The sequence below is a fragment of the Ovis canadensis genome, chromosome 8 (assembly GCF_042477335.2).
Source record: "Ovis canadensis isolate MfBH-ARS-UI-01 breed Bighorn chromosome 8, ARS-UI_OviCan_v2, whole genome shotgun sequence".
In the NCBI taxonomy this organism is placed as follows: domain Eukaryota; kingdom Metazoa; phylum Chordata; class Mammalia; order Artiodactyla; family Bovidae; genus Ovis; species Ovis canadensis.
In genome coordinates this window covers 94,388,534-94,414,053 of record NC_091252.1, presented here as the reverse complement: position 1 = coordinate 94,414,053, position 25,520 = coordinate 94,388,534, and the positions used below count along the sequence as shown (strand labels likewise).

The 25,520-nt window shown below is 49.1% G+C and overlaps 1 protein-coding gene across 28 annotated transcripts in view; it reads right to left on the bottom strand.

The window, feature by feature from the left end:
• Positions 1-25,520, bottom strand: part of SYTL3 (synaptotagmin like 3) — a 98,002-nt gene that overhangs the window by 19,852 nt on the left and 52,630 nt on the right. For 10 of the 28 annotated variants that reach the window (XM_069598818.1, XM_069598819.1, XM_069598828.1 and 7 more), the window contains 5 exons: positions 17,245-17,296; positions 15,926-15,998; positions 13,197-13,275; positions 11,555-11,679; positions 6,251-6,382 (listed from right to left, as the gene is read on the bottom strand). In XM_069598818.1, coding sequence (XP_069454919.1) covers positions 6,251-6,382; positions 11,555-11,679; positions 13,197-13,275; positions 15,926-15,998; positions 17,245-17,296 — 461 coding nt within the window. Of the gene's footprint in view, positions 1-6,235; positions 6,383-11,554; positions 11,680-13,196; positions 13,276-15,925; positions 15,999-17,244; positions 17,297-25,520 lie in introns of all 28 variants that reach the window. The other 18 variants (XM_069598825.1, XM_069598835.1, XM_069598826.1 and 15 more) reach the window with 3 other exon arrangements.

Sequence of the window (25,520 nt, the reverse complement as noted above, 5' to 3'; positions counted from 1 at the left end):
AAGCAAAAACATCACTTTGCCAACAAAGGTTCATCTAGTCAAAGCTATGGTTTTTCCAGTAGTCATGTATGGATGTGAGAGTTGGATCATAAAGAAGGCTGAGTACTGAACAGTTGATGTTTTCGAACTGTGGTGCTGAGAGTCCCTTGAGAGTCCCTTGCACTTCAAGGAGATCAAACTAGTCAATCTTAAAGGAAATCAACCCTGAATATTCATTGGAAGGACTGATGCTGAAACTCCAATCCTTTGGCCACCTGATGCAAAGAGCCAACTCATTGGAGAGACCCTGATGCTGGGAAAGATTGAGGGCAAGAGAAGGGGACGACAGAGGATAAGATGATTGACTGGCATCACTGACTCAATGGACATGAGTTTGAGCAAATTCTGGGAAATAGTGAAGGACAGGGAAGCCTGGCGTGCTGCGGTTCATGGGACTGCAGAGAGTTGGACACGACTGAGCGACTGAACAACAACACAGAAGTTAATACGGGTATATAGCTAAGTACAATACTCTTTTTAAAAAAGTCAGTGCAACCAGAGTTCAGAAATACTAACGGAAAATGGAAGCTTCCAAAACCCCAGCGAGCACAGTGAGATGGGTGGGGTGAACACTCTGAGACAGTTCCCACTTAGAAGTGACCCCAAATGGCACGATAAGGCTCCAGGTCACCGACTGACATTTAAGAGAAACAACGAGGGAGCTGGAGCTTTACTTCAGCGACTGCAAACCGCTCCAGCAGCCACGCTCCCGCCCCTCCAGGTGCAGGGGGCCCAGCTGTGCGTTCCTGGCACGCGGTCACTCCTCCAGACACAGCAACCTCAGCTCCACGGCAAACGTCAGCTGCACGAAAACACTGACAGAAACCCATGGATTTTTTCCAAAACAGAAGTGAAGGCAAAATCGGAAATCAGAGGGGACCTTGGATATAAATTTTTTCTCCCAGGAATTGCTACAAATGTAACCGCATGTTTCTTCACATTACCAACACTTCCTTCCTGAGGACTAGAGGAGTTTTTCTGGTTTTTATTTTTATTTTTGAAAGAACTGGGATTTTTCGTCTCACAAACATTACATGTTTATGGAGAACATGCCGAAAACACAGAAAAGACCAAGACAATTTTAAGAAGAAAGCATGAGCCCACTCTTCTCAACCTTTTGATACAATCCTTTCAATTGTTTTACAGTGTCTATAGTACAGTCATTTCGCTTTTCTAATTCTGTGCTACTGTAACACCATTTTGTAACTTAATATTTTTGTTTATCGATATCTATTTTTCTATATTCTTTTCAATATCCTTCAACCACATGACTTTTAATAGTTGCAAGGTATTCCTCTGAATAAATGTCCCATAATTTATTTAACCACTGCCTTATTTTAGACATTTTGGCTAATTCCAACTTTTCAAACTTAAAAAAAGTTATGAAGATAAACAATGTTGCCCTCACCATCCACATATACATACTTTCTGACAAAGTTCATGACGATTTCTAAAGAATAGTTCCTGTAACTAAAATAGCTGGGTGAAAGCCAGCATGCATGTTGAAGCTGGTTGCTTTCCTTCCAGTTCAACCAGCAGTTTATAGAACACCTGCCTCTCCACATGTTCGCAAACACTGAGCTGTGTCACTTCTTAAATTTGCTAAAATGGTCCCGAAACTGCACTTGTTCTAATTTTGCACTGATTTAACTGCTCAGGAAGTTGAGTGCTTCCTCTATTTCTTGTCCGTTTGTGTTCTTACTTTTGTAATAAGCAGAGATTTAATAAGCTTTTTCTAGCCCCAACTTCCTGTTTCTCAGAAAGGGAGGCAACATTTCTTCGGGCAAGAGACAAAACTGTTCTTGGCTTTGTGGGAGTTTAGTGTCCTCAAACACACACTGTTTCAGTCTAAGGGAAACAGGTTAGGATTGAATGTCTAATAATTCAACCTTGGGATAATAAATGTTGAGGGCACAAATCAGAGAAGCCTTTAGAAGAAAGGGCAAAGAGAGCATCAGGTTGAATTTGCACCGTAATTCGGAGGTACTTTCCCAAGAAACAGTCTCAGTGCGAACTCATTCACCACATCCTGTTACCCCAGCATCCCCTCCCCGCCCCCCACCCACTCTGAAAGGTCTTCGGGGTGTGGACCAGCTCCAAGTGAGCAAAGCTGAACTGGGGGTCAGTTTAAGAGGCCAACAATTCCTCTGGGATACAACAGAAGGCCTGGACTTTTGACTCCCAGTCAGAATTCTGCAGTGACCATATAGCCTTAGCAAACGACATACCCTCTGAGAGCCTCAGTTTTCCCATTTGTGAAATGGGACAACAGCATCCCGAGGACAAGACTGTGGTGAGAATGACCCGGAGGCGGAGTTCCCAGCTCTGCATTTAGCGCACAGTAGGCTTTCAAGAATAGCTCTGATAAGAATGCATCCAACCATCTCACAAATATTTACTGAGTGCCATTAAGTGTCACGCACTGCTCCGGGGCACCTGGGAATGACAATAGACAATAAGCCAGAAGTAAAGCCAGTTACGCAGGGGCAGAAGGTGATAAGCACGTGGATAAACAGAAGGCAGGTGGGCCAGGGAGGCAGAGCAGGGCAGAGGGCAGAGCTCCTAAGAGAGTGACCTTGGAGCCAAGACTGGAGGGAGGGAAGGCAGTGAGAGAGCCTGGAGCCTGGAAGAGGAACAGCCCAAGGAACAGGGAAGCAGACTGAGTCCAGCTGTTCCAGGACCAGCGCCCCAGAGAGGACTGAGTGAGGGGGCAGGTGCGGGGCGGTGGGCAGCTCGCGGATGGCTCGCGGACTGCTGTGGGGCAGATCCGAGTCTGTGTGTCTACCCCTGTGTTGGTTTCCAGGCCTTGAAGGAGCCTAAGAGTCAAGTCGAGAGGACCCTGGATGAGTTTGTAAAACCCTTAGGAGGGTTTGGCCCCGTCCTCCTGGATCAGCCTTATCAAGGTTCAAGCTGGGGGACCTCCCTGGTGGTCCAGAGGTTGGGAGTCTGCCTTCCAGTGTAGGGGACGCGGCTCCATCCCTGGTTAGGAAGTTGGTTTCCCACAAGCCGCATGCCACAGCTACAAGAGCCCATGCTGCACCAGAAGATCCCGCACGCCGCGACTGGGGCCTGATGCAGTCATCAATAAATACTAGTTAATAATAATAAAAAAACTCAAGCTGGCTGGAGTCCGTACGTTAGCTGGGGTGGAGGCAAACTCTCCATGGGTCTTGGAAAAGCTCCCAGAGGCCGCTCCTCTGCCTCCCCTGTCCGTACCCACCACGGGGTTCAGCCCCAGGAGAGAATGTTCTGGAGCTGCCCTTGCTTAAGCTCCCCCTCAGGGAAGTGTTCATTCAGTGTTTTCACCTTTCTCCAGTATAAACAACACCCATCCCCCAACACAGCAACCTGAGAGGCCCTGGCAGGACCACCCCAACGCTCAGGAGCTCAGGGCATCCAAGAGGAGGAGGGCCATTCCGTCTGGCTCCGCTAGGACCGCTGCTGTGTGACCCAGGGCAGGAGGGAGTCGGGAGGGTCCCCCAACAGGGGCTGCAAGAACTGAAGGGCACATCCCTAGACTGCTAAAGAATCCTTAACAAACGATGTATATTTCACTTGGATTTGAAATTGACAGGGCTCAATTTGCATGTTTATGTGAGCATGAATCTCCTGGCACGTGCTGTTAGTCATGTCTGACTCTTTGACCCCATGGACTGCAGCCCACCAGGCTCCTCTGTCCATGGGACTTCTCCAGGCAAGGATACTGGAGCGGGTCGCCAATTCCTCCCCCAGAGCATCTTCACGACCCAGGGATGGATGCACTGCAGGTGGATATCTCACCACTGAGCCATGCAGGAAGCCTGAATCTGCTGGGGCTCTTTCTAAATTACAGATTCAGACTCCGGTAGGTCTGAGGGAAGGCTAGAGAGTCCGATCTTTGAGAAGCTCCCAGGTAACCCCAGTGCCCCGCACTTTGAGTAGTGAGAGTGTAGAGCAGTGGTTTTGATGGAGGCGGGACCACCCACAGGAGCCAGTGGTTGGAGCCAAAGGGTGGGTTGGGAACTGCCAGCATTTTGTGGATTGAATCAAGGACGTTGGCAATTCTTCAAGGTCTAGCCTGCTTCTGCTGTGACTTCTGAATATTCTGCTGGACATTCATGGAGATGGGGGAAGTTTATCATTTTCTGACGTGGACACTATTTTTCATAAAAATACAACAACCCCAAGGCTACAGTACCACAGTGGTTAGAATACTAGCCCTGGAACATGCTCCTTGCCACTAAAGGATCTGGAAGGTGAGCCAAGATGTTGATTTCTTTTTTTAATTTAATTTTATTTTATTTTTATTTATTTATTTATTTTTAAGATGTTGATTTCTAGAAGCTGAGTTCTTAACCACTGTATTACACCACGGAAGGTAAGCATCCATTTGATTACCAAAGCAATCCAGTGAAATAAGAACAACAATTCTGATACAATCTCCTTGATAAGGACTCTGAAGCTGAGGGAGTTTTTGTGATTATTATTTTTTTAATTAATTTATTTTTTATTGGAAGGACTGATGCTAAAGCTGAAGCTTCAATACTTTGGCCACCTGATGCAAAGAACTGACTCCTCGGAAAAGACCCTGATGCTGGGAAAGATTGAAGGCAGGAGGAGAAGGGGATGACAGAAGATGAGATGGTTGGATGCCATCACCGACTCGATGGACACGAGTTTGAGCAAGCTCTGGGAGTTGGTAATGGACAGGGAAGCCCGGCATGCTGCAGTCCACGGGGTCACAAAAAGCAGTCCATGGGGCTGCAAAGAGTCGGACACAACTGAGGGACTAAACTGAACTGATTTTTTATTGGAGGACAATTGCTTTACAATATTTTGTTGGTTTCTGTCATATATATCAACATGAATCAGCCTCAGGCACAGGTATGTCCGCTCCCTCTTGAATGATCATCTGAGATCACTGAATACATTAACTGAATTCTTTAACTTGAAGCCTCAGCACCCCTCACCCAAGGCTCCTTCTTACATTTCTAATACATATCACGGGTTTAGACACAGAGTCAACATTCATGCAATGTTTTTTAAATAACAAGTGAACAAATAAAAAGGCCTGCCTATGAAAAGTCTCTACGTTTAAAACATTACAAGGCAATCTCAAAAAAGAGCAAAGTTGGAGGACTTAAACCACCCAACTTCCTACAAAGCTACAGTAATCACGTCAGTCCAGCCTTGGCACATAGACAAACAGGTCAGTGGAGCAGAACAGAGAACCTAAGAGAAGGTCCACACTGACATGGTCCTTTGCCTTTCAACAAACACACCAAAGTCAATGGAAAAATCAGAGTCCTTTTTCTAACAAAGGGCACTGGAATAAACTGTATTCGTATGTTGGAAGAAAAGAACGTCAACCTGCACCTTTCACCATTCACAAAAATTAGTGAGCTGGAGCAGGGACCACACATAAAAGCTAAATGTTTATAAAAGCTCCTAGAACAAAACATGACAGAATATCTTCATGACTTGTGGGCAGATAAGACAGAGAGGACGCCCCTGGTGGTAGAGACGTAAGAATCTGCCTGCCAGTGTGGGGAACACGGGTTCGATCCCTGGTCTGGGAAGATCCCACAGGGGCACACATCTAAGCCCCTGCACCACAACTCCGGAAGCCTGCATGCCCTAGAGTCCACGCTCCACAACAAGGCCATACTCCAAGGCCACCACAAGGCCACACTCCAAGGCCACCACAAGGCCACACTCCAAGGCCACCACAAGGCCACACTCCAAGGCCACCACAAGGCCATACTCCAAGGCCACCACAAGGAGAAGCCCCTGCATTGCAACGGAGAGTAGCCCTCGCTCTCTGCAACCGGCAAAGAAGCAACCAAGACCCCACGCAACCAAAAATAAAAAGCAACTAATTAAAACAGACAGAGAAGGAACCATGCAAGAAAAACCTGATGAATCAGACTTCATCAAAACTAAACACGTCTCATCCTAAGACAACATGACTTATTATGAATTACTCTCTGCCTGTATGAATATGCTCACAATAAAATGTAAAAGAGAAAACCAGCAAAGATTAGCAAGGTGTATTTTTTTTCCCAGCTGTCAATCTAAGTAAAATGTCACCTCAGCACTTCACTGTGCTCCAGTTCATCCCACAAGACAGCACATCACTCGTACCCTTGCAGACCAATCCAATTTGACATCACGATAACCACACAGCACAGGTCAAGGATTATTAGATGAGACTCACCTGTCTCAGACTCACCTGTCTCAAGCCTCCTGAGAACAAAGTGTTGAGCACTGGACTGGATGAGATGTCTTCTTGCTTCAAAACAGGGCTCGTAGGGCGTCTGGGACTCTCTGGACTGAGAGGTTTCAGAATATCTGGTGTGCCGACCTGAAAAAACAAACACAAAATTAACAGGATAGTCATCATCTCAGTTTGGTTTTGTTCAAATGTGATGACTTCAATGAGCACAGTGTATGTCGCTAATATGTAAACTTCCGGGTGCTGAATAAAAGGGCACGCTTCCATGTGGATAAACAAATACACACACACACACACTCACACACACACACACGGGGTCCCAAAGCAGACATCAATGACCTTTGAGACATTCACGAACAGTGACGGATGGGTTACTTAAGGACTTGAGTGAGTGAGTGAAAGTCGCTCAGTCGTGTCTGACTCTTTGCAACCCCATGGACTGTAGCCCACCAGGCTCCTCTGTCCATGGAGTTCTCTAGGCAAGGATACTGGAGTGGGTTGCTGTTCCCTTCTCCAGGGGATCTTCCTCACCCAGGGATCAAACCCAGGTCTCCCACATTGCAGGCAGATTCTTTACCATCTGAGCCACCAGGAAAGTACTTAAGGATTAGGACAAATCTTAAAGAAACTGAAGTTCATATTTGACCTTCACAATGACACAGACATTTAACCACATGAAATATAGTATTCAGCCTGTGAGGCAGAATTTCATCTCTGATATGCTCATTAAAAAAGGGGAAAAAATCAAAATATGTCTCTAAATTAAATAAAACTATTTCATAGTTGGGACTTCTATAATGTTTAAAGCTTGGCTTTCAAATATGGTAGCCACTAGTCACATGGGGCTATTTAAATTCCAATTAGAATCAAATCAGTTCAGCTTCCTGTTTGCACTAGACACATTTCCAGTGCTCAGTAACCACATATGGCAGTGGCTAGAAAGTTCTGTCTGCAGGGGTCCCCAGCCTCCAGGAGCTAATGCCTGATGATCTGAGGTGGAGCTGACGTGATAATAATAAAGAGACAGTAAATGTAATGTGCCTGAATCATCCTGAAACCATCCCCGACCCCCAATCCCCACCCTGGTCCGCAGAAAAATTGTCTTCCATGAAGTCCGTCCCTGGGGCCAAAAAGCCTGGGGACCACTGTATCGGACAGTGATGGTACAGAACAAGGAGGGGAAACCTCTTCCTGGTTGAAAAGACAAAGTTTCCAAATTGAGACTTTAGACTGTGACCCTGGGTTGGAAGTTCAACTTGGAAATATAAACAGCTGCCCTACGGTCGTAATGTTCAGGAATGAAAAGCTAAGGCTAGTATAGAAGAGACGAGAGACGTGACTGCCTCTATAAAATTCATTCTTGCTCTCACTTCCCAGAACTCAACTCAATTCCATCAGACATTTCTTAAAGCAACACTGTGTTCAATGTGCCACTCTAAGTCCTTGGGGCAAGAGGAGGGAAAGGCTGAGAAGATGCTTTGTCTGTTCTCCAAGGACTTACTGTGTGTGTGTGTGGTCAGTCATGTCCAACTCTGTGACCCCACGGACTGTATAGCCTGCCAGGCTCCTCTGTCCATGGCATTTCCCGGGCAAGAAGACTGGAGTCGGTTGCCATTCCTTGCTCCAAGGGATCTTTCCGAGCCAGGGATCGAACCCGAGTCTCCTGCATCTCTTGCACTGGCAGGTGATTTCTTTACTGCTAAGCCACCTGGGAAGCCCCCAGGGCTCACTAGCTCATCAGAGATACAAACCATTAAAATGGAGGCAGGAGCCAAGTGAATGGGATGAGAGGGAGGGCGAGTGCAGGAGGGGACCCTGGGGTGGTCTTCAGTGGGAGTGTGACCTGAGTGGGTACTGAAGGCTGGCTGGGGAGAGACCCAGAGTTAGGGTATCCCAGGATGAGGGGCTATCACGATGCTCAGGTGTGAAGCATGTTCCTAGACTTGCTCGAGGCCAAACTGCAGGGACCGAAGAGGCCAGGCAGAACCCTGGCCATGAGATCACGCACGCCCAGTGATGTGTGAGGCCCTCCAGAGAACAGGCGGCTCAGGGGCACCAAAGGATGGGCACGGGCAGGAGACAGAGGGCTGGAGGAACCGGACACCCAAGGGGAGGATTTCAGAAATGAAGGTGTTCAAAAAGGAGACTAGAAAGAGAAGGCTCACCTGAAACTAAAGAAACACAGATTTTAAAAAACTGTCTGTCAGCTTCCCGTATGGCTCAGTGGGTCAAGAATCTGCCTGCAAGGCAGAGAAACAGGAAATGCAGGTTCAATCCCTGGGTCCGGAAGATCCCTTGGCAGAGGAAATGGCAACCCACCCCAGAATTCTTGCCTGGAAAATCCCATGGACAGAGGAGCCTGGCAGGCTACAGTCCATGGAGGCGCAAAGAGTCGGACACAATTGAGCCACTAACACACGAAATTAGCAATTATTAAAATAACAAGTATAAAGTTTAGTGTTTGCAGGAGTGCTAGAAAACAGCTACACTGCTCCCAGGGTTCATACAGACTGAGTCAACCCCAGAGGAAGGCAGTTCGGCAGCAGAAATTCACTTCTTGATGAACCTTGGCCCAGATACTTCCCGGAGAATTAAGCTCAAACTTAAAGGATAGAGACATAACTTGGAAGCAATCCTGACCTGATTTCTCCTCCCGGCATCCTTTTAAGACACCGATTTTCTAGTTCTGTGTCTCAGCGTCACCTGCGGCAGAGGGCCGCTGGCGTCCCACACGTACAAAGGGCACCCACCGCGTTGCCTCCTTACTGCTGGCAAGAGGCTCCTATATGTTCCAATGGAAGTGTGAGTGGAACTGTCGTGAGCTCACCAGCTAAGGCGTGTGTAATTGTAGCTTGACAAACATCCTATTTAAAGATGTGCTCTTTATATGCTGACCCCGTAATTATTTAGCATTTATAGATCATGCCATAATTACTAAGCACTTTATAAACATTCTGGCTAAATTTCTCTTTAAAACAGCCACAACCTCAAGCAATGTGGGGAGAGAGAATGCCTACAGAAAGTCCTGAGCGTGTCCTGCCAAGAGTGTGGGAGTGAAGTAGACACACTGGGGACAAAGGGTCTACCTGGTGGGGGCTCTCTGGACACACCCCTCCACCCTGTTCTGCTGGCTTCTACCCGTGGGCACCGCCAGCCCTTCAGGCTACCTTGCAGTCAGCCGGCAGTTCCCCCCAACAGCACGAGCAGCCGGGGAGGGTGATGTCACATTGCATCACTTCAGAAGGTCTACAGATAGACCTGGCAAAGCCTACAGATACTTGCCACGCCCCAGCACCTGGTACGTGACATCAGAAGCGGGAACCGTGCAGGTCTGCAAATCTTGCTGGTGTCTCCTGGCAGGAATCACAGGAATGCTCTCGGGGGTAGCCTCCAATTGGCCCTGCCACTCTGACCACATTACCCCCCTGGGCCATCCCTTGGTGTCCGAGTCCTCATCTTTAATGGGACAGTAACAGCCCAGGCTTCACAGGGGTTGTTTAAGGATTTAAGAAGTTCATTTGTCCTCCTTAGGTGGAGCATATGTTGAAGAGGTTAAGAGTGTGTAAGTAAGAGGCGGACGAACCTGGGGTGTATTCCTGGTTCCACCTTTCATGAGCCATGGCTATGAGACAAGGTGGTTAACCTCGCACTAAATTCAGGTTCTAGATCTTTATCATGGGAGCAGCAATATCTTTCCCAGGAATTTTGTAAGAATGAAATGTTATCAAGTATCGGGTTGGTCAAAAACTTCATTTGGATTTGTCCATAAGACCTTACGGAAAAATCCAAATGAACTTTTTGACCAACCTGATAAATAACATACGCTCCATCTGCCCAGAACACAGTGTCACCTAAACGCATGCTGACCCTCTCTTCCACCTCGATTCAGGAACGAAAGTTTGGATGGTGCTCATGTGGGTGCTGGAGAGCCGAAAGGAACACACGCTTGTTTGCACTTCGGAGTCTCAAAGACCTTCCAAATACACATCACGCGCTCTCCAAGGCTTGCCCTTACAATGAGGCGGCAGACCACCTGCCAGTCCTCAGAAACACACCCGAGATCCTGCATCTCAGGCCCACGGCCAGATCTAGTGACTCCGAATCTGCATTTCAACAAGACCCCCAAGTGACTTGCATACATGTTAAAGTGGAGAATCAGCATTCAGCCTCCAAACCAAGACTGACTCTACCCTCCTCATTTCTGGTTCTGTTGCCAGGGGTCTGTGACAATCTCCTTAAGCTTCCATAAATGTAAACAGGGTCATGTGAATACCCACCTCAGGGTGGCATGAGGGTAAAAGGGAAAGCTTTTAGCAAGAGCCTGGCACAGAGGAACACGTATGAGCAATCCAGATTTATGTTTAGATAACAGAGACTTTAAACTGCCACCTAAGTTATCTCGGGGGATCTTTGCAGGAACACTGTGTTGCTCTGGGAGGAACAGGTAATATCATCTTCATTCCCTGGGGGGAAGAGGGGGGTGCTTTTGGCTGCTCAGGAGGTCATGTGATGACCTGGTGAATGGAGGCAGAATTTAGCATCTTGAGAGTGCGTGCAAGTCCCAGCAGGAGGGTGAGGTTACCCTCACCCCTTTGCCTACAGAACAGTGTGTCTGAGGATACCCTCAATAGAGCCCAGTATTGCACAGAAGGGCACCTGTCCTGTTGAGCCAACTGGAGTTGTCACATCCACCCTGCAAACAGCCAGGTGGTGGTACCTGCCACGGCCAGGTTACCTCGGCTGGACCAGAACCCGGGTTTCCTGACCCTAAAGTCCGCTTTCCCTCACACTGCAGTGCATCTGCTTCTGGCTCGGTTAATCCTGGTGGGAAGAATAATTCTTTCCCTACAGGCCTTTGTCAGGTACTATCTCTTCTGGTGGAGGTACCTGCAGAGTCCCCTCACGACTGCACCTGGACGTGTAGCGTTTATGATTTCAACAGTTTCAGAAATTAGGACAGATGTTAACCAGAGGTTGTTGGAAGCAAGACGTGCCAGCCTCTGGCCTGAGCAAGTGTATCCGCAGGCCAGGAATAAGTGGGCACACGGCAAGACTGCAGTTGAGCCTTTGTGCTTGGCATGGCCTGGAAGCCTTAGGGGGCTGCGGGGGTCACATGGAAGCCTTTCCCTGGTTCTGAACCACGTTCCAAACTCAATACATCTGAATTTTAACCTTCATTTGGCCAGCACCCAATAGAGGGGTTTATAAGTGTTTTTTAGACTGTCTGATGTCTAGCTTTGAAATAAAAGGACAGAGAACTCTATAGAGAAGACGGGCAGGTGTTGGGGCGGCCGGGGATACCCTTGTGGTCACGTTGATGGCGGTGTCAGACTGGCTCCTCCTCTCTGGCCGGCCCTCACGCTGCCTGGGGACCGTCTCCGGGTGCTGCTTGTCAGAGGTCATGTCATTCTGGGACTTGGAGAGTTCTAGAAAAGAAATACAAGGAAAACAGGTGGGAGCACACAGCTTTGCTGAGACCTTTCTCCAGGATTTCTGCACCCCGAGCTCTGGGGCCCAGAGGAGAGTCCCTGACATCCCACTGGACATGGGACCCCTGCACAGGACGGGGGGCTGGCCCCTGAATGGTAACCGTGTGTTCATAGGTCTCTGCAGGTAGGGCCGCTGTCAAGGGGGTTCAAGCCCAACCTCCCCACCAGGTTACCCCCAATTTAGGCCATTACACATCCCAAGTGTCTGGTTGTCCAAACACAAAGAAGACAGCTGAACAAACAACCTGGGTTTTTAGGGGCTCCTTACAAAGATTTTACAATTAAATACTGCTTCTTGGGGTAGAAATAAGCCTTGGGGTATCCTTATAACCATTTCCATAAGCAAACCCTGAAAAGATGACTTAAAAATTTCTTTGCAATAAAGTAGTTTAGAATTAAGATGAGTAAAGAAAGGAAGGAAGGAGCCCCACATGGTAAGTGCCCCCTCAAAGGTGAGCGTGTCCTTTAAAAGGCTTCCTTTTCCCAGGAGAGCCTTGTCACTCTAACGTGGCCCTTGTCACTCTAACATGGACCTTGAAACCACTCAACACTCAACAGAGATATAATACAGCTCACATACGTCATTTCAAATTTTCTAGTGGCCACATTTTAAAAAGCAAAGAGAACCAGGCAAAGCTAATTGTAATACTGTATTTCATTTAATGCAACATATCCAATATATTAGAACTTCCCTGGGGGCTCAGATGGTAAAGCGCCTGCCTGCAGTGCAGGAGACCCGGGTTCAATCCCTGGGTTGGGAAGATCCCCTGGAGAAGGAAATGGCAACCCACTCCAGTCCCCTTGCCTGGAAAATCCCATGGACATAGGAGCCTGGTAGGCTATAGTCCACAGGGTCACAAAGAGTCGGACACGACTGAGTGACTTCACTTTCATTCAATGTATTGTGAGAATATATTATCGGTATTAAAATTATTAATGAAAAATTTCACTCTTGGTTCAATAGCAAGTCTCCTGAGTCCGATGTGTGTTTTCCTCTGGCCACATTTCAAGAGCCACATGAGGTCAGAAGCTCACGTGATGGGCAGCGCCCCTTCAGAGCGCCCCTCTGTCTCGTGGCATGCCCCTCGTGCTGTTGATGAGTGTCTCCCGCGTGCGCCGGGCAGGGCTGAGTCGGTGCATTGCCTGTCCTCTAGGCGAGATCCCAGATGTGTCCACCCCCCCAACAAAGCCCCGGGGCTCCCCTGTCCCCCAGGATATGCCACAGTCGCTCCCCTCCGAGCAGTGCCATCCACGCCGCTGTCCAGTCTACCTGCTGGAAGCTTTGGGGCCTCCTGCTCTGCTGGCAGCTAGAAAGGCCCCAGCACACATCGGACCTTCAGAGCTGTTGCTGATGCAGACACGGGACGGGGAAGGGCCCTGGCTTTCTCCAGGAGCCAGTGTGTGTGCCTGGCCTGCAGGGCGGTGCCAGAACCCCCAGAGAGGCAGCCACTTACTTTTCATGTGGGTGGTGACAGACAGAAACAAATTTTCCACGGACTTATTGAATCCTTTAAACTGCCCGAGTTCCTGCAACTAAAGCAGAGACAGAAAGAGAGAGAGTGAGACTTCTGTCTGATGACTGGCATTTGCCCCAGCAGGCTCCAGGCCACCAACCCCCAAACGCCTGCATGGGTGGGCGAAGGTGTGTGTGGGTTCTCGGGGTGCATGCTGGTGTGTGCGTGTGTATCTGGGGCACAGGCCTCTAGGGAGGAGGGAGGAGCCTTCTTTATTCAGCGTCTCTCCTCTGAGTTTTGACAACTGCCTTAAAGGAAGGGGCAGTACCGTGTGGTTGTCGAAAAGCTAACAACTACCTCACAGAAATAAGCAGACACGTCATGGGCTCAAAGACTGCAGCGAACAAATTCTCACTTCTCTACCCTCCTTCTCTTATGTCCCTGACCCCAGCTCTGCCCAGAGAGGATGTCAACGTGGGCAGAATGCACGTGACCCGAGGGAGGGGTGAGCAGACTGGAGCCAGGGGTCAGGTCCACCTCCCAGAGCAGAAGAGAGAGGAAAAAGGAAGAGAAGGAACAGAAATGAGACCACCTCCTCTGCAAGTCTCATCCATCCACCCGTCCATCCGTCCGTCTGTCCAACCATCCCAGTAATATGTCTTGAGCACGTCTGTGCTCGAGTAACTTCAGATAAATTACTCTCAAGAAGCAAAGGAAACCTCTCCCAAGGAGACAGTGGAGCAGGATTCTGAAGGCCACTCAAGCTGATTTTAGGAAAGGCAGAGGAACCAGAGATCAAATGGCTAACATCCGCTGGATCATCAAAAAAAGCCAGAGAGCTCCAGAAAAAACATCCATTTCTGCTTTATTGACTATGCCAAAGCCTTTGACTGTGTGGATCACAACAAACTGGAAAATTCTGAGAGAGATGGGAATACCAGACCACCTGACCTGCCTCTTGAAAAATCGGTATGCAGGTCAGGAAGCAACAGTTAGAACTGGACATGGAACAACAGACTGGTTCCAAATAGGAAAAGGAGTACGTCAAGGCTGAATATTGTGACCCTGCTTATTTAATTTATATGCAGCGTACATCATGAGAAATGCTAGGCTGGAAGAAGCACAAGCTGGAATCAAGATTGCCGGGAGAAATAGCAATAACCTCAGATACGCAGATGACACCACCCTTATGGCAGAAAGTGAAGAGGAACTAAAAAGCCTCTTGATGAAAGTGAAAGTGGAGAGTGAAAAAGTTGGCTTAAAGTTCAACATTCAGAAAACGAAGATCATGGCATGTGGTCCCATCACTTCAAGGCAGATAGATGGGGAAACAGTGGAAACAGTGTCAGACTTTATTTTTTGGGCTCCAAAATCACTGCAGATGGTGACTGCAGCCATGAAATTAAAAGACGCTTACTCCTTGGAAGAAAAGTTATGACCAACCTAGATAGCATATTCAAAAGCAGAGACATTATTTTGCCAACAAAGGTCCGTCTAGTCAAGGCTATGGTTTTTCCAGTGGTCATGTATGGATGTGAGAGTTGGACTGTGAAGAAAGCTGAGTGCCAAAGAATTGATGCTTTTGAACCGTGGTGTTGGAGAAGACTCCTGAGAGTCCCTTGGACTGCAAAGAGATCCAACCAGTCCATTCTAAAGGAGATCAGCCCTGGGTGTTCTTTGGAAGGAATGATGCTAAAGTTGAAGCTCTAGTACTTTGGCCACCTCATGTGAAGAGTTGACTCATTGGAAAAGACTGATGCTGGGAGGGATTGGGGGCAGGAGGAAAAGGGGACGACAGAGGATGAGATGGCTGGATGGCATCATGGACTCGATGGACATGGGTTTGGGTGAACTCCGGGAGCTGGTGATGGAGAGGGAGGCCTGGCGTGCTGCGATTTATGGGGTCACAAAGCGTCAGACACGACTGAGCGACTGAACTGAACTGAACTGGGGTCTCAGTCTGAAACTGGGAAAAGAATTCTCTCACCAGCAAACATGTATATCCTGTGCATAAATGGAGTTACTCCTTTTAATACGTAGAATAATAAATAATCAAGGCCACGTGTTCCCATGGCACTTGACAACTTCCACATACCAGCACAGACATTACGGGGGCAATTTCTTACACCAGCAGTGGGAGGTGAGCCAGACAAGTGTGATTATTGCCGCCTCCCAGGTGGGAGCCCAGGTAAGTCCCCCAGAATCACACAGCTAACTGCTCTGGATGGAAAGGGTCCTGGTCTTCTTTACGCTAAGCACCTACAAACACTCAAAGACACGCACACCCACATTTCCACAGGTACTCCCCCATCTGTGAGTCACACGCCTGTGAATCAACCTGTATTTCCCTTTCCAACCCTCAAAGGCCCCTGACACACACGGAAGCCCGTCCATATCCCCACACTCAAGGGCACGGTGAGGGGATGAAGCAACAAAACGGCAGCCGTGAAGAGAGGCGGATGTGGGATGCAGGCGGAAGACACGTCCACTGACATGCGGGGCGTGCGGGAGCGTGGGGGGCGGGCCCACGGCCCCCAGCGGGGACATGGGAACCCAGACCCCAGGCAGAGCGCAGCACCTCCAGCCTGCTACGGGGGCCCCCCTTCCCTCCTGGCCTCGGGACCCTCCAGGCGAGGCTGGATCGCTCTGCCGCGAGGCTCAGCCTCTCGGCCCCATCTCCTCCGCGTCCCTCCCCACCCCGACCCAGGGGCACCAGACGGGCGCATTACCCTGGCCGGGCCACCGCCACACTGGCTTTCGCTGAGAGGCGGTGGAGTGGGAGGAACCACGGAGATCTTGCTGCTGAGGGGAAACACAGGGATAAGAAACGGGTTGTGAGTATTACACGTATACAGAATTCACATTTGTCCTGTAATTCAAGTCCTCTGCCTTTCTGCAAAAAATACGCTTCCTCACTTTTTAGAAGAGGGCCCAGCAGCCTGCCTGGATCCACTCCGCCCTGATTCCTGGGGTCTGAACGTGGGAGACGCAGTCCTGTGTCCCAGGCCTGGGCACTGCACTGCAGCCGTGTGGTCACAAAACAGCTGGGGTGCTGGGCCCCGGCTCTGTGGCCTGGCTGCCCTGGCACCCGGACTCCACACATGGGTGCCATGTGGACCTGAGCATCCTCTTAGTGGATAGCACCCAGCAGAATGCCCCAGATGTCATGGATATAAAAACCGACCGTAAGAGGAATCATAAGTTTATGCTAAAAGAAGTTGGCAAGGGGACAGATGGAGTAAAACAATGAAAAATTCAGAAATTGGAAAGTCTCACCATAAAAACAAAACAAAACAAAAGCTGCTGGTGGAGACTTTTCAAGAGCACTTTAATAAATACAGCATAGTTGGGTGTGTGAATTATTGCTCATTTCATGATGGCTGGGTGTTTAGAATTTTGTTTATAAAGTTACTATCTCTCAGGCCATTATTCAAACCTACCAATGTTCATTCCACAAATGTTTCTAGTGTCAGGCACCGGGCAAGATGTTAGGGACATGAATGATTCATAAAAGCAAGTGCTTGGTTTAGAATCTCATTGGTGCTGGGTGCTCAGGCATGTCTGACTCTTTGCCACGCCATGGACTGTAGCCCACCAGGTTGCTCTGTCCATGGAATTTTCCAGGCAAGAATACTGGAATGGGTTCATTTCCTTCTACAGGGGATCTTCCTGACTCAGGGACTGAACCCGAGTCTCTTTCGTCTCCTGCAATGGCAGGCTGATTCTTTACCACTGAGCCACCCGGGAAGTCCTGAATTTCGTTGGACATGCCATCAAAAACAACATTTCGTTTCCCGAAAACCTACCCAAAGTTTCAAGACACAAAATGTCTTGTGAGAAAATCCTATGCTCGACCCTTCTAGCTTTTCATAAGAATGTGGAAATATCTCTGAATCTTCTCCAGGCACTTTTTATCATCTTTTTTTTTTTTAAGGTACATTCCAAAGCAGTGACATCTGAAAGTCAGGAGACTTATACGTTCTTTGAGTGAGTCCTCTGTGCTCCAGCCCCGAGGGCACAGGACAGCCTGGCCTCTGACAGCACTCACCTCAGCTTCTGATAAGATTGCAAGAGCTTTGCTCCGGCTGTCTCGTGCTTGCCTGGAAGAGATATCGGTAGAGGTCATTTATTAGTAAGAATACAATGCAGATGATGGAAATACAGGATATAATACGTTAAAATTATTATTTTCCTAACTGCATCTTGTGATTAAAAAGCAAGAGACCATTTTGGGGCGTGTGCTGTTGCTCACTCATATTCGACTCTTTGAAACCCCAGGCCCCTCTGTCCATGGAGTTTTTCAGGTAAGAATACTGGAGTGGGTTGCCATTTCCCCCTCCAGGGGATCTTCCTGATCCAGGGATCGAACCTGTGTCTCCATCTGCTTCTGATTTGGCAGGTGGATTCTTTACCATTGAGCCACCTGGGACTCTGTACATTTTACCAAAAAATCGAAACCGTACATTTAAGCAGGTGAATTTTGTGTTACCTAAATTATATTCCACCTAAAGCTGACGTTCCACACACACATACACCCACACACAGTATGAGACCATACTTGCTGGAAACGATTGCTTTTACTGAAAGTTGATGCTGAATTAGACTTTTAAATTCTGGATCATTTGAAAAACACTTCAAGCTTCTAAGCTTCCAGTTGTCCTCTGCAAACATTTCATAATGGACTGACTATATTCCTTTAAACATTCTTTGTTACGGAGATTGAACTAATCTTTTAAAAAATGTAATCTACTTATTTCTAGTTATAGAGGCTAATAATTTCCTAAATAAGACTCCATCTGATATAGTACTCTTTTTGTTTCAAGGAAAGGGGATTTTATGATGTGCTGTACTAAGACCCCAAAAATAGCCCTCTCTAAGCCCACAGTCCTGTGAACACAATGTTTCCCAGCCCAGTGCACAGGGTGAGGTCAGCTCACTGGCCCAGCCTGGAGACCAGAAGTGGATTCTCTCAGGGAAGTTCCCCAGCAGCCTCCAGAGTGCCCGGCACACAGCTGAGAATGGCCAGATGCGTGGTCCTCGGAGGTTAGAGCAGCTCCTGTGTTGTGCCTTCGGAAGGCTTTCCTGTCGATGCAGTTCAGTCGCTCAGTCGTGTCCGACTCTTTGTGACCCCATGGACTGCAGCACGCCAGGCTCCCCTGTCCTTCATCATCTCCTGGAGTTTGCTCAAACTCATGTCCATTGAGTCAGTGATGCCATCCAACCATCTCATCCTCTGTCGTCCCCGTCTCTTCCCGCCTTCAATCTTTCCCAGCATCAGGGGCTTTTCCAATGACTCAGCTCTTCGCATCAGGTGGCCAAAGGATTGGAGCTTCAGCTTCAGTCCTTCCAATGACTATTCAGGACTGATTTCCTTTAGCACAGACTGGTTTGATCTCCTTGCAGTCCAAGGGACTCTCAAGAGTCTTCTCCAACACCACAGTTCAAAAGCATCAATTCTTTGGCCCTCAGCTTTCTCTGTGGTCCAACTCTCACATCTGTACATGACTACAGGAAAAACCATAGCTTTGACTAGGCAGACCTTTGTCGGCAAAGTGATGCCTCTGCTTTTTAATACACTGTCTAGGTTTGTCATAACTTTTCTTCAGAAGGCTATAAAGAAAGACTTAAGTATTTCATCATCTCCATAAGACAGGAGGAAGGGCAGCGGGGGCGGGGTAGTAAGACAATCAGGAATTACATGCCATCCAACCATCTCATCCTCTGTCGTGGGGTGGGGGGTGTGTTTGGGTGGGGGGCAAAGTACTCTGATATCAAGCCCCAAACCTTAAAACTGGGGATGGCTAACCCCCCAGCAGACCCTGATCTGATCACCCCCCTCCCACCAAGTCCATGGGATTCTCCAGGCAAGAATACTGGAGTGGGTAGCCATTCCCTTCTCCAGAGGATCTTCCCAACCCAGGGATCAAACCCAGGTCTTCTGCATTGCAGGCAGATTCTTTACCGTGTGAGCTACAGGGACGATGCCCACTGCCAGTTAGGGGTCCTAACCTGGGGGGCTCAGGTGATGGGTGAGCCCTGAAATCACATTTCAAACCGTAAGGCCACCTGTCCATGTGCATTTTCTGGGGTTCACCGTGGTGCTCACCAGACTCTAACAGGAGTGAGCCTCTTCCCTGTCTGACTACAAAACAACCCTTTAAAAATAAAAAGGGCCTCACCCCGAAGGCTGAGCGCTAAACCAGTGGAGCCAGCTTGTAAAGAGTGAAGGCTCGCATCTGCAGGAGCCTCGGGGAAGAAGACAGGCTGGAATCTGAAGGAGCCACCCCGAGTGCACCGAGGGCCCTGTCACTGCGAAAGCAGAGAAAAGCAGGAGAAAGAGGGAGATTAGACAGAGACACTGCTCATCCAGCCTGTCCTGGGCCAGAGGCAGACTCCAAGGGAGGGGCAGTTCTGAGCCCTGGGGGTCAAGGGGCAGGGGGGCGGGGACTGGTCACAGCTCAGCTGGCCCCTCATCCTCCCAGTCGTGGCCTGTTGGGACTGCTGCCCAGAGGCACGACCACCAGGTGGCAGCCCCCCTCCCCAAAGCGATGCTCCTTCTCCCCACCACCTGCAACCCTCTAGCGGCTCCCTGCCGCCCACACCTGGGCCTCCATCCTGGGGGTCCACTCTCACACCAGCCCTTAAGGAGGGTGCCCCATTGCACTACTTACCCTGGGCGTTCTCCACTCACTCCCCTCGCTAATTGCCTTTCTACCCCAGGCCTGTACCTCCCTCCTAAACCTCAGCTTGGTCTCCCGATCACATTCCTAAATACCCTTTCTGAACCCCGGGAGGCTGGGCCCACACACATGGCTTTATGCTGCCCCCTGCTGGCAGCACTGGGAACCACCACCCTAGGCATCGACACACCCTATCTGTAAAGTCCAAATGGCCAGTATTCCAGGCTCTGTACCTTCTCTGTCCCACCTGCTCAACTGTGCGCTTGTGACTGCACCCATCGTGTTAAAGAGTGGGTGTGTCTGTGTTCTGATAATGGACGTTGAAATCTGAATTTCTTGTAATTTTTCAGTTCAGTTCAGTTGCTCAGTCATGTCTGACTCCTCGCAACCCTATGGACTGCAGCACACCAGGCCTCCACATCACCAACTCCCGGAGTTTACTCAAACTCGTGTCCATCGCGTTGGTGATGCGATCCAACCATCTCATCCTCTGTCATCCCCTTCTCCTCCTGCCTTCAATCTTTCCCAGTATCAGGGTCTTTTCAAATGAGTCAGTTCTTCGCATCAGGTGGCCAAATTATTGGAGTTTCAGCTTCAGCATCAGTCCTTCCAATGAAGATTCCTTTAGGATGGACTGGTTTGATCTCCTTGCAGTTTAAGGGACTCTCAAGAGACTTCTCCAACACCACAGTTCAAAAGCATCAATTCTTGGGGCTCAGCTTTCTTTATGGTCCAACTCTCACATTCAGCCATGACTACTGGAAAAACCATAGCTTTGACTAGACAGACCTTTGTTGGCAAAGTAATGTCTCTGCTTTTTAATATGCTGTCTAGGTTGCAATTTTTTATGTCTCACAAAAGTTCTTCTTTTGATTTCTAACCATTAAGATATGCAAAACTCATTCTCAGCTCATGGGAGTTACAAGAACGGGCAGAGGGACAGGCTTGGCTCAGGGGAGCCAGGGTGCCTCACGCTCTTTTTCCTCCAGGTGTTGGGGGGCAGCTCTCAGCAGGGAGCTAATGAGCAATGCAGAGTCCCAGGCGCACCCCCAGCCCCACGGAGGCGCCCGGGGCGGTGAGGTTGAGGAGCAGCCCGGGGCTCTGTCCCTGCATATCACCACTTCACTGCTTTTCTCTCTTCTACTCCTCAGTCATTTCTTACCAGGGGCTTTCCTTAAAAAGCACTCAACATTTATTTTTTGTTACCTTATTTTTTAATTCGCATAATGACTATGGGGAAATGCTCATGGAAAGATGCCCCCCGAGGTCTCCTGACTGGCAGGTTGAGGTCCCACTCTGGCGGCCTCCTTAGGCTTTACCGAGAGCAGCTGTGGGTCCGGGTCCCAGGGTTCTAGGCTTCAGGCACATTCAGAAAGTCAGAGAGACATTTATTATCCTCAAAGCTGACTGTCTGCCAGGGGCTGTGTGGGACACTCTGACTGCATTTGCTGTGGGGCGTCACCAGGCGCCGTCTCAACTCTGTAAGTGAAAACCTAGGCTCACGGGGACTGTGCTCCTGTTCACTCGCTCGGTCGTGTCTGACTCTTTGCGAGCCCCATGGACTGTAGCACTCCAGGCTCCCCTGTCCTTCACTGTCTCCCAAAGTTTGCTCCAACTCATGTGCACTGAGTTGATGCCATCCAACCACCTCATCCTCTGTCACCCCCTTCTCCTCCTGCCCCCAAAGCATAGCGGACTGCGTAATGGGCCCAACATTATAAATGACAAAAAAGCTGGCATTCACGTGACAACTTGCCTACAAAGCCAGACACAGCAAAGTGAGGGCAGCGGGCCAGTGACCATATGAGGGGCTGACCTTCTCTCTGCTCTAGCTCGTGTTTGAAATGTTCATAACAAAAAGCAAGGGCTTTTTCTGTGGGGAACCACCACACGTAAACCAATGACCAAGTCCCTGAAAATTCTTAATCCTGTCTGAATTTTATAAGTGGTTTGTACTTGTCATGCGTATCTTATCCTGCTTAAGAAACAAGGCCTGTGATTGCGGCGTCCAGCCTCTGGTGGGGCAGCGAGTGGCCAGCAGCAAGCGTTGCCAGCACCCGCCAGAGCTGCCTCTCCCCACTGCCCCTCACCCTCCAAAGCACGCTCCAGGTCCTGTCCTTGGCTTGCAGTTCCCAGCCTTCGCAGCTTCTTCAGCCAACACACAGAGCTGCTTTGGGTTGAGTTGCATTCCCGGAGAAAAGATACGCTGAAGCCCTCCCCCTAGGCAACTGTGAATGTAACCGCCCTTGGAGACAGGAGTCTTTGCAGATGGAGCTCAGGTGAGGTCATCCGGGTGGGTCCTGATCCAACACAACTGGTGTCCTTGCAAAATGGGGACATGTGGACAGAGGGGCAGACACGCACAGAGGGAGGATGGGGTGAAGACGGCAGCACAACCACAGAGGCAGAGGCTGGAGCGAGGCGTCTACAAGCCAGGGACACCGAGGACCGCCGGAGGGGCAGGGAGGGATTCTCCGGAAAGCCAGCAGAGGAAACGGGCACCTCGGAAACTTGGCTTTGGACTTTCAACCTCCAGAGCTGAGAGACAATACCTTTCTGCTGTTTCAAGCCACCTAGGTCACTGTACTTTGTTACAGCAGCTGGAGAGAGCCATCTCAGAGGTCCCGTGTGATCCAGCACTCACCTCTCCTTGCCACCCGCTGCAGGTCTTGGTGAAACTGAACTTCCTAGAAGCCCCACCGCCACTGGACGGCACCACTTCACACCACTTCGTGCCTCCGCGTTCTGTCTAGTGGTTTATTCTCTAGACCTGACTCACCAGGCTCGTCTCGTGGTTGCCAGGCGCAGTTGCTTTAAAATTCCTCTGATGCCCTGTTAACTGCTGGCATATACATCTGTCTCCCCCGCTAGACGGTGAACCCTTTGAGGACACGGGCCTCGTCAGTGTTGCCAGCACCAGAGGGCTTGCCAAGCAGAGGGGGTTTATAATAAATATGACAACAATAGTAACTAATGCTATTTTAGCAATAAGTGTGACCTCACTCGAGCTGTACCAGATACATATAAAACAAGGTCATTTTTTTCACCACTTGGCTTCCGCATAATTTCGTCCATTCATTCACATTCGTTGTGTATAATACACATGGCTCTTTTCAGAGATAAGAGTCAGGGGACACAGCCTCTGCTCATAAGCAGGAACTTATGGAGCAGTAGGCATCCCCATGAACCACAGGGCAGAGCAGAGGCTTCTAGATCCAAAACCAGCCTCCGACTGGCACAGGGTGTCTGTGGCAAGTCATTACACGTCTGTGTGCCACCGGATATACGGCAACTACTTTAATATCCACTTCTCTAAAAAAAAAGGTGACGTCAGAAAGAGAAAAACAAGTATCATATATTAACACACTTATGTGAAATCTAGAAGAATGGTACAGATGAGCCTATTTGCAAAGCAGAAATAGAGGCATAAGACTAGAGAGCAAAAGTATGGACAAGTGGGGAAAGGGGGGTGGGATGGATTGGGAAATTGGCCTTGACATATATACACTGCTATGTATAGAACTGATGCCTTCAAACCGTGATGCTGGAGAAGACTCTCGAGAATCCCTGGACAGCAAGGAGATCAAACCAGTTTATCCTAAAGGAAGTCAACTGGATATTCACTGGAAGGACTGATGCTGAAGCTCCAATACTTTGACCACCTGATTCAAAGAGCTGACTCACTAGGAAAGCTGTGAGTCAGGCCACCTTCTGCTTGAAGACTCTGTTCACTCCACAGCTATCTGAGTTCCATGACTTTCCATAGTGCAGGGCTGCTGTGGGGCCTTACACTGTTGGAGAGGAGGTTAATGATCATATAAGAAGACTAAGCCGCACCAATCCCGTGATTCAAGGCCTGGGGCCCCTCAGCCAGCTATGACCATGTGATGGAGCTGGCTGACTGAGCTGTACTGGGGCATTGCAGAGAGTCTGCCCTCTGCGCTCTTTCCCGGGGACCTCAGCACCCCAGAGAGGCATCAGGGTGGCAGTGTGTGGCATCTGCAGCAGGACCTGTAGTCCAGGGTGCTGGCTGGTGGGCAGCTGGTGTGCTTGGCCAAAGTCAAAGTAGAGCCTGGTTCAAGGTGGGCATCCATTCTACAGGGTTTCTTATAAGCACCTGCCTTACCCCTATTCTTAAATCTTCTTTATACAGTTGCCCTGCAGTGTTGCGCTAGTTTCTGCTGTACAGCAAGGCGAATCAGCTATATGTACACATGTATCCTCTCTTTTCAGATTTTCTTCCCATTTAGGGCATCACAGAGCATTGAGTAGAGTGCCCTGAGCAAGACGGTAGGTTCTCATCAGCTACCTGTTTTATACATTGTTGTTGCCATTTAGTCACTAAGTTGTGTTTGACTCTGTGACCCCATGGACTGCAGCATGCCAGGCCTCCCTGTCCTTCACCATCTCCTGCAGCTTGCTCAAACTCATGTCCATTGAGTCAATGAAGCCATCCAACCATCTCATCCTCTGTCGTCCCCTTCTCCTCCTGCCTTCAATCTTTCCCAGCATCAAAGCAAAGCACAAGTAGGGGTTACTCACACAAAGCCTCCCTGGGAACTATGCAAATACACTCCATCAGGATGCTTTGTCTGCCCTAGAAGTTGGCTGTAATATATGGATTTTGTTAGAATAACACATTCTGCTGTGCCTAGGTGGCCCCCTTGCACAGTGCCCAACCTGCACAACTGTATGTGACAGTCGGAGGGCTGCTAGAAAAAGGTGACTAAAACCAGAGGCTGGGGCAGGAGGCAGCGTTAGACAATGGTAAGGTGTTTTAGGACTTTCATCTTTCATAGGAAAGAAAAGGTCCCTAGGACAATGCAGTTTTAAACAAATCTTTGGCTCACTTATGCAAAATGGAAAAAAATCTTTCCAAAAATTTGACCTAAAAATCCCTTAGAATGTGAAGAACCATGATATCCTATCACAAACGGTTTCAGGGTTGGATTCCAGAGCCTTTGTAGGTATTGCTAAAGCTGAAACTCCAGTACTTTGGCCACCTCATGTGAAGAGTTGACTCATTGGAAAAGACTCTGATACTGGGAGGGATCGGGGGCAGGAGGAGAAGGGGGCGACAGAGGATGAGATGGCTAGATGGCATCACCGACTTGACAGACGTGAGTCTGTGTGAACTCCAGGAGTTGGTGATGGACAGGGAGGCCTGGCGTGCTGCGATTCATGGGGTCACAAAGAGTCAGACACGACTGAGTGACTGAACTGAACTGAGCTTAGGTGGCACTGGGGCCGAGACACCACTCTAGGATGGAAGGAGACCCAGTACATGGCCATGAATCCGCCACAGGCGCCTTTCAGAAGAACAGAGACTAACAACAGGCTTATAACCCCGTGGGCAGAACGTGGGGCACACGCAGTGGCCTTCTGCAACCAGATATTACTCTTCTGCCTAGCTGCAGGAAAGAAAACACTTTTTCCCCTTTAATTAAGCTCCCTGCATCCTAGCAGCAGAAGTTCTGAATGGCTTCTATGTTAATAACGATCCTCAAGAGCAGGGTAGTAACTCTTCCACAAAGAGACACCTAAGGTTGAAGATAACTGGCCTGGGCTGGCTGAACCTGAGAATAATCAGGTATAAACTGCTTCTCCACAGCCTCTAATTTTCTCTAAAAACTGAAGTAGGTCT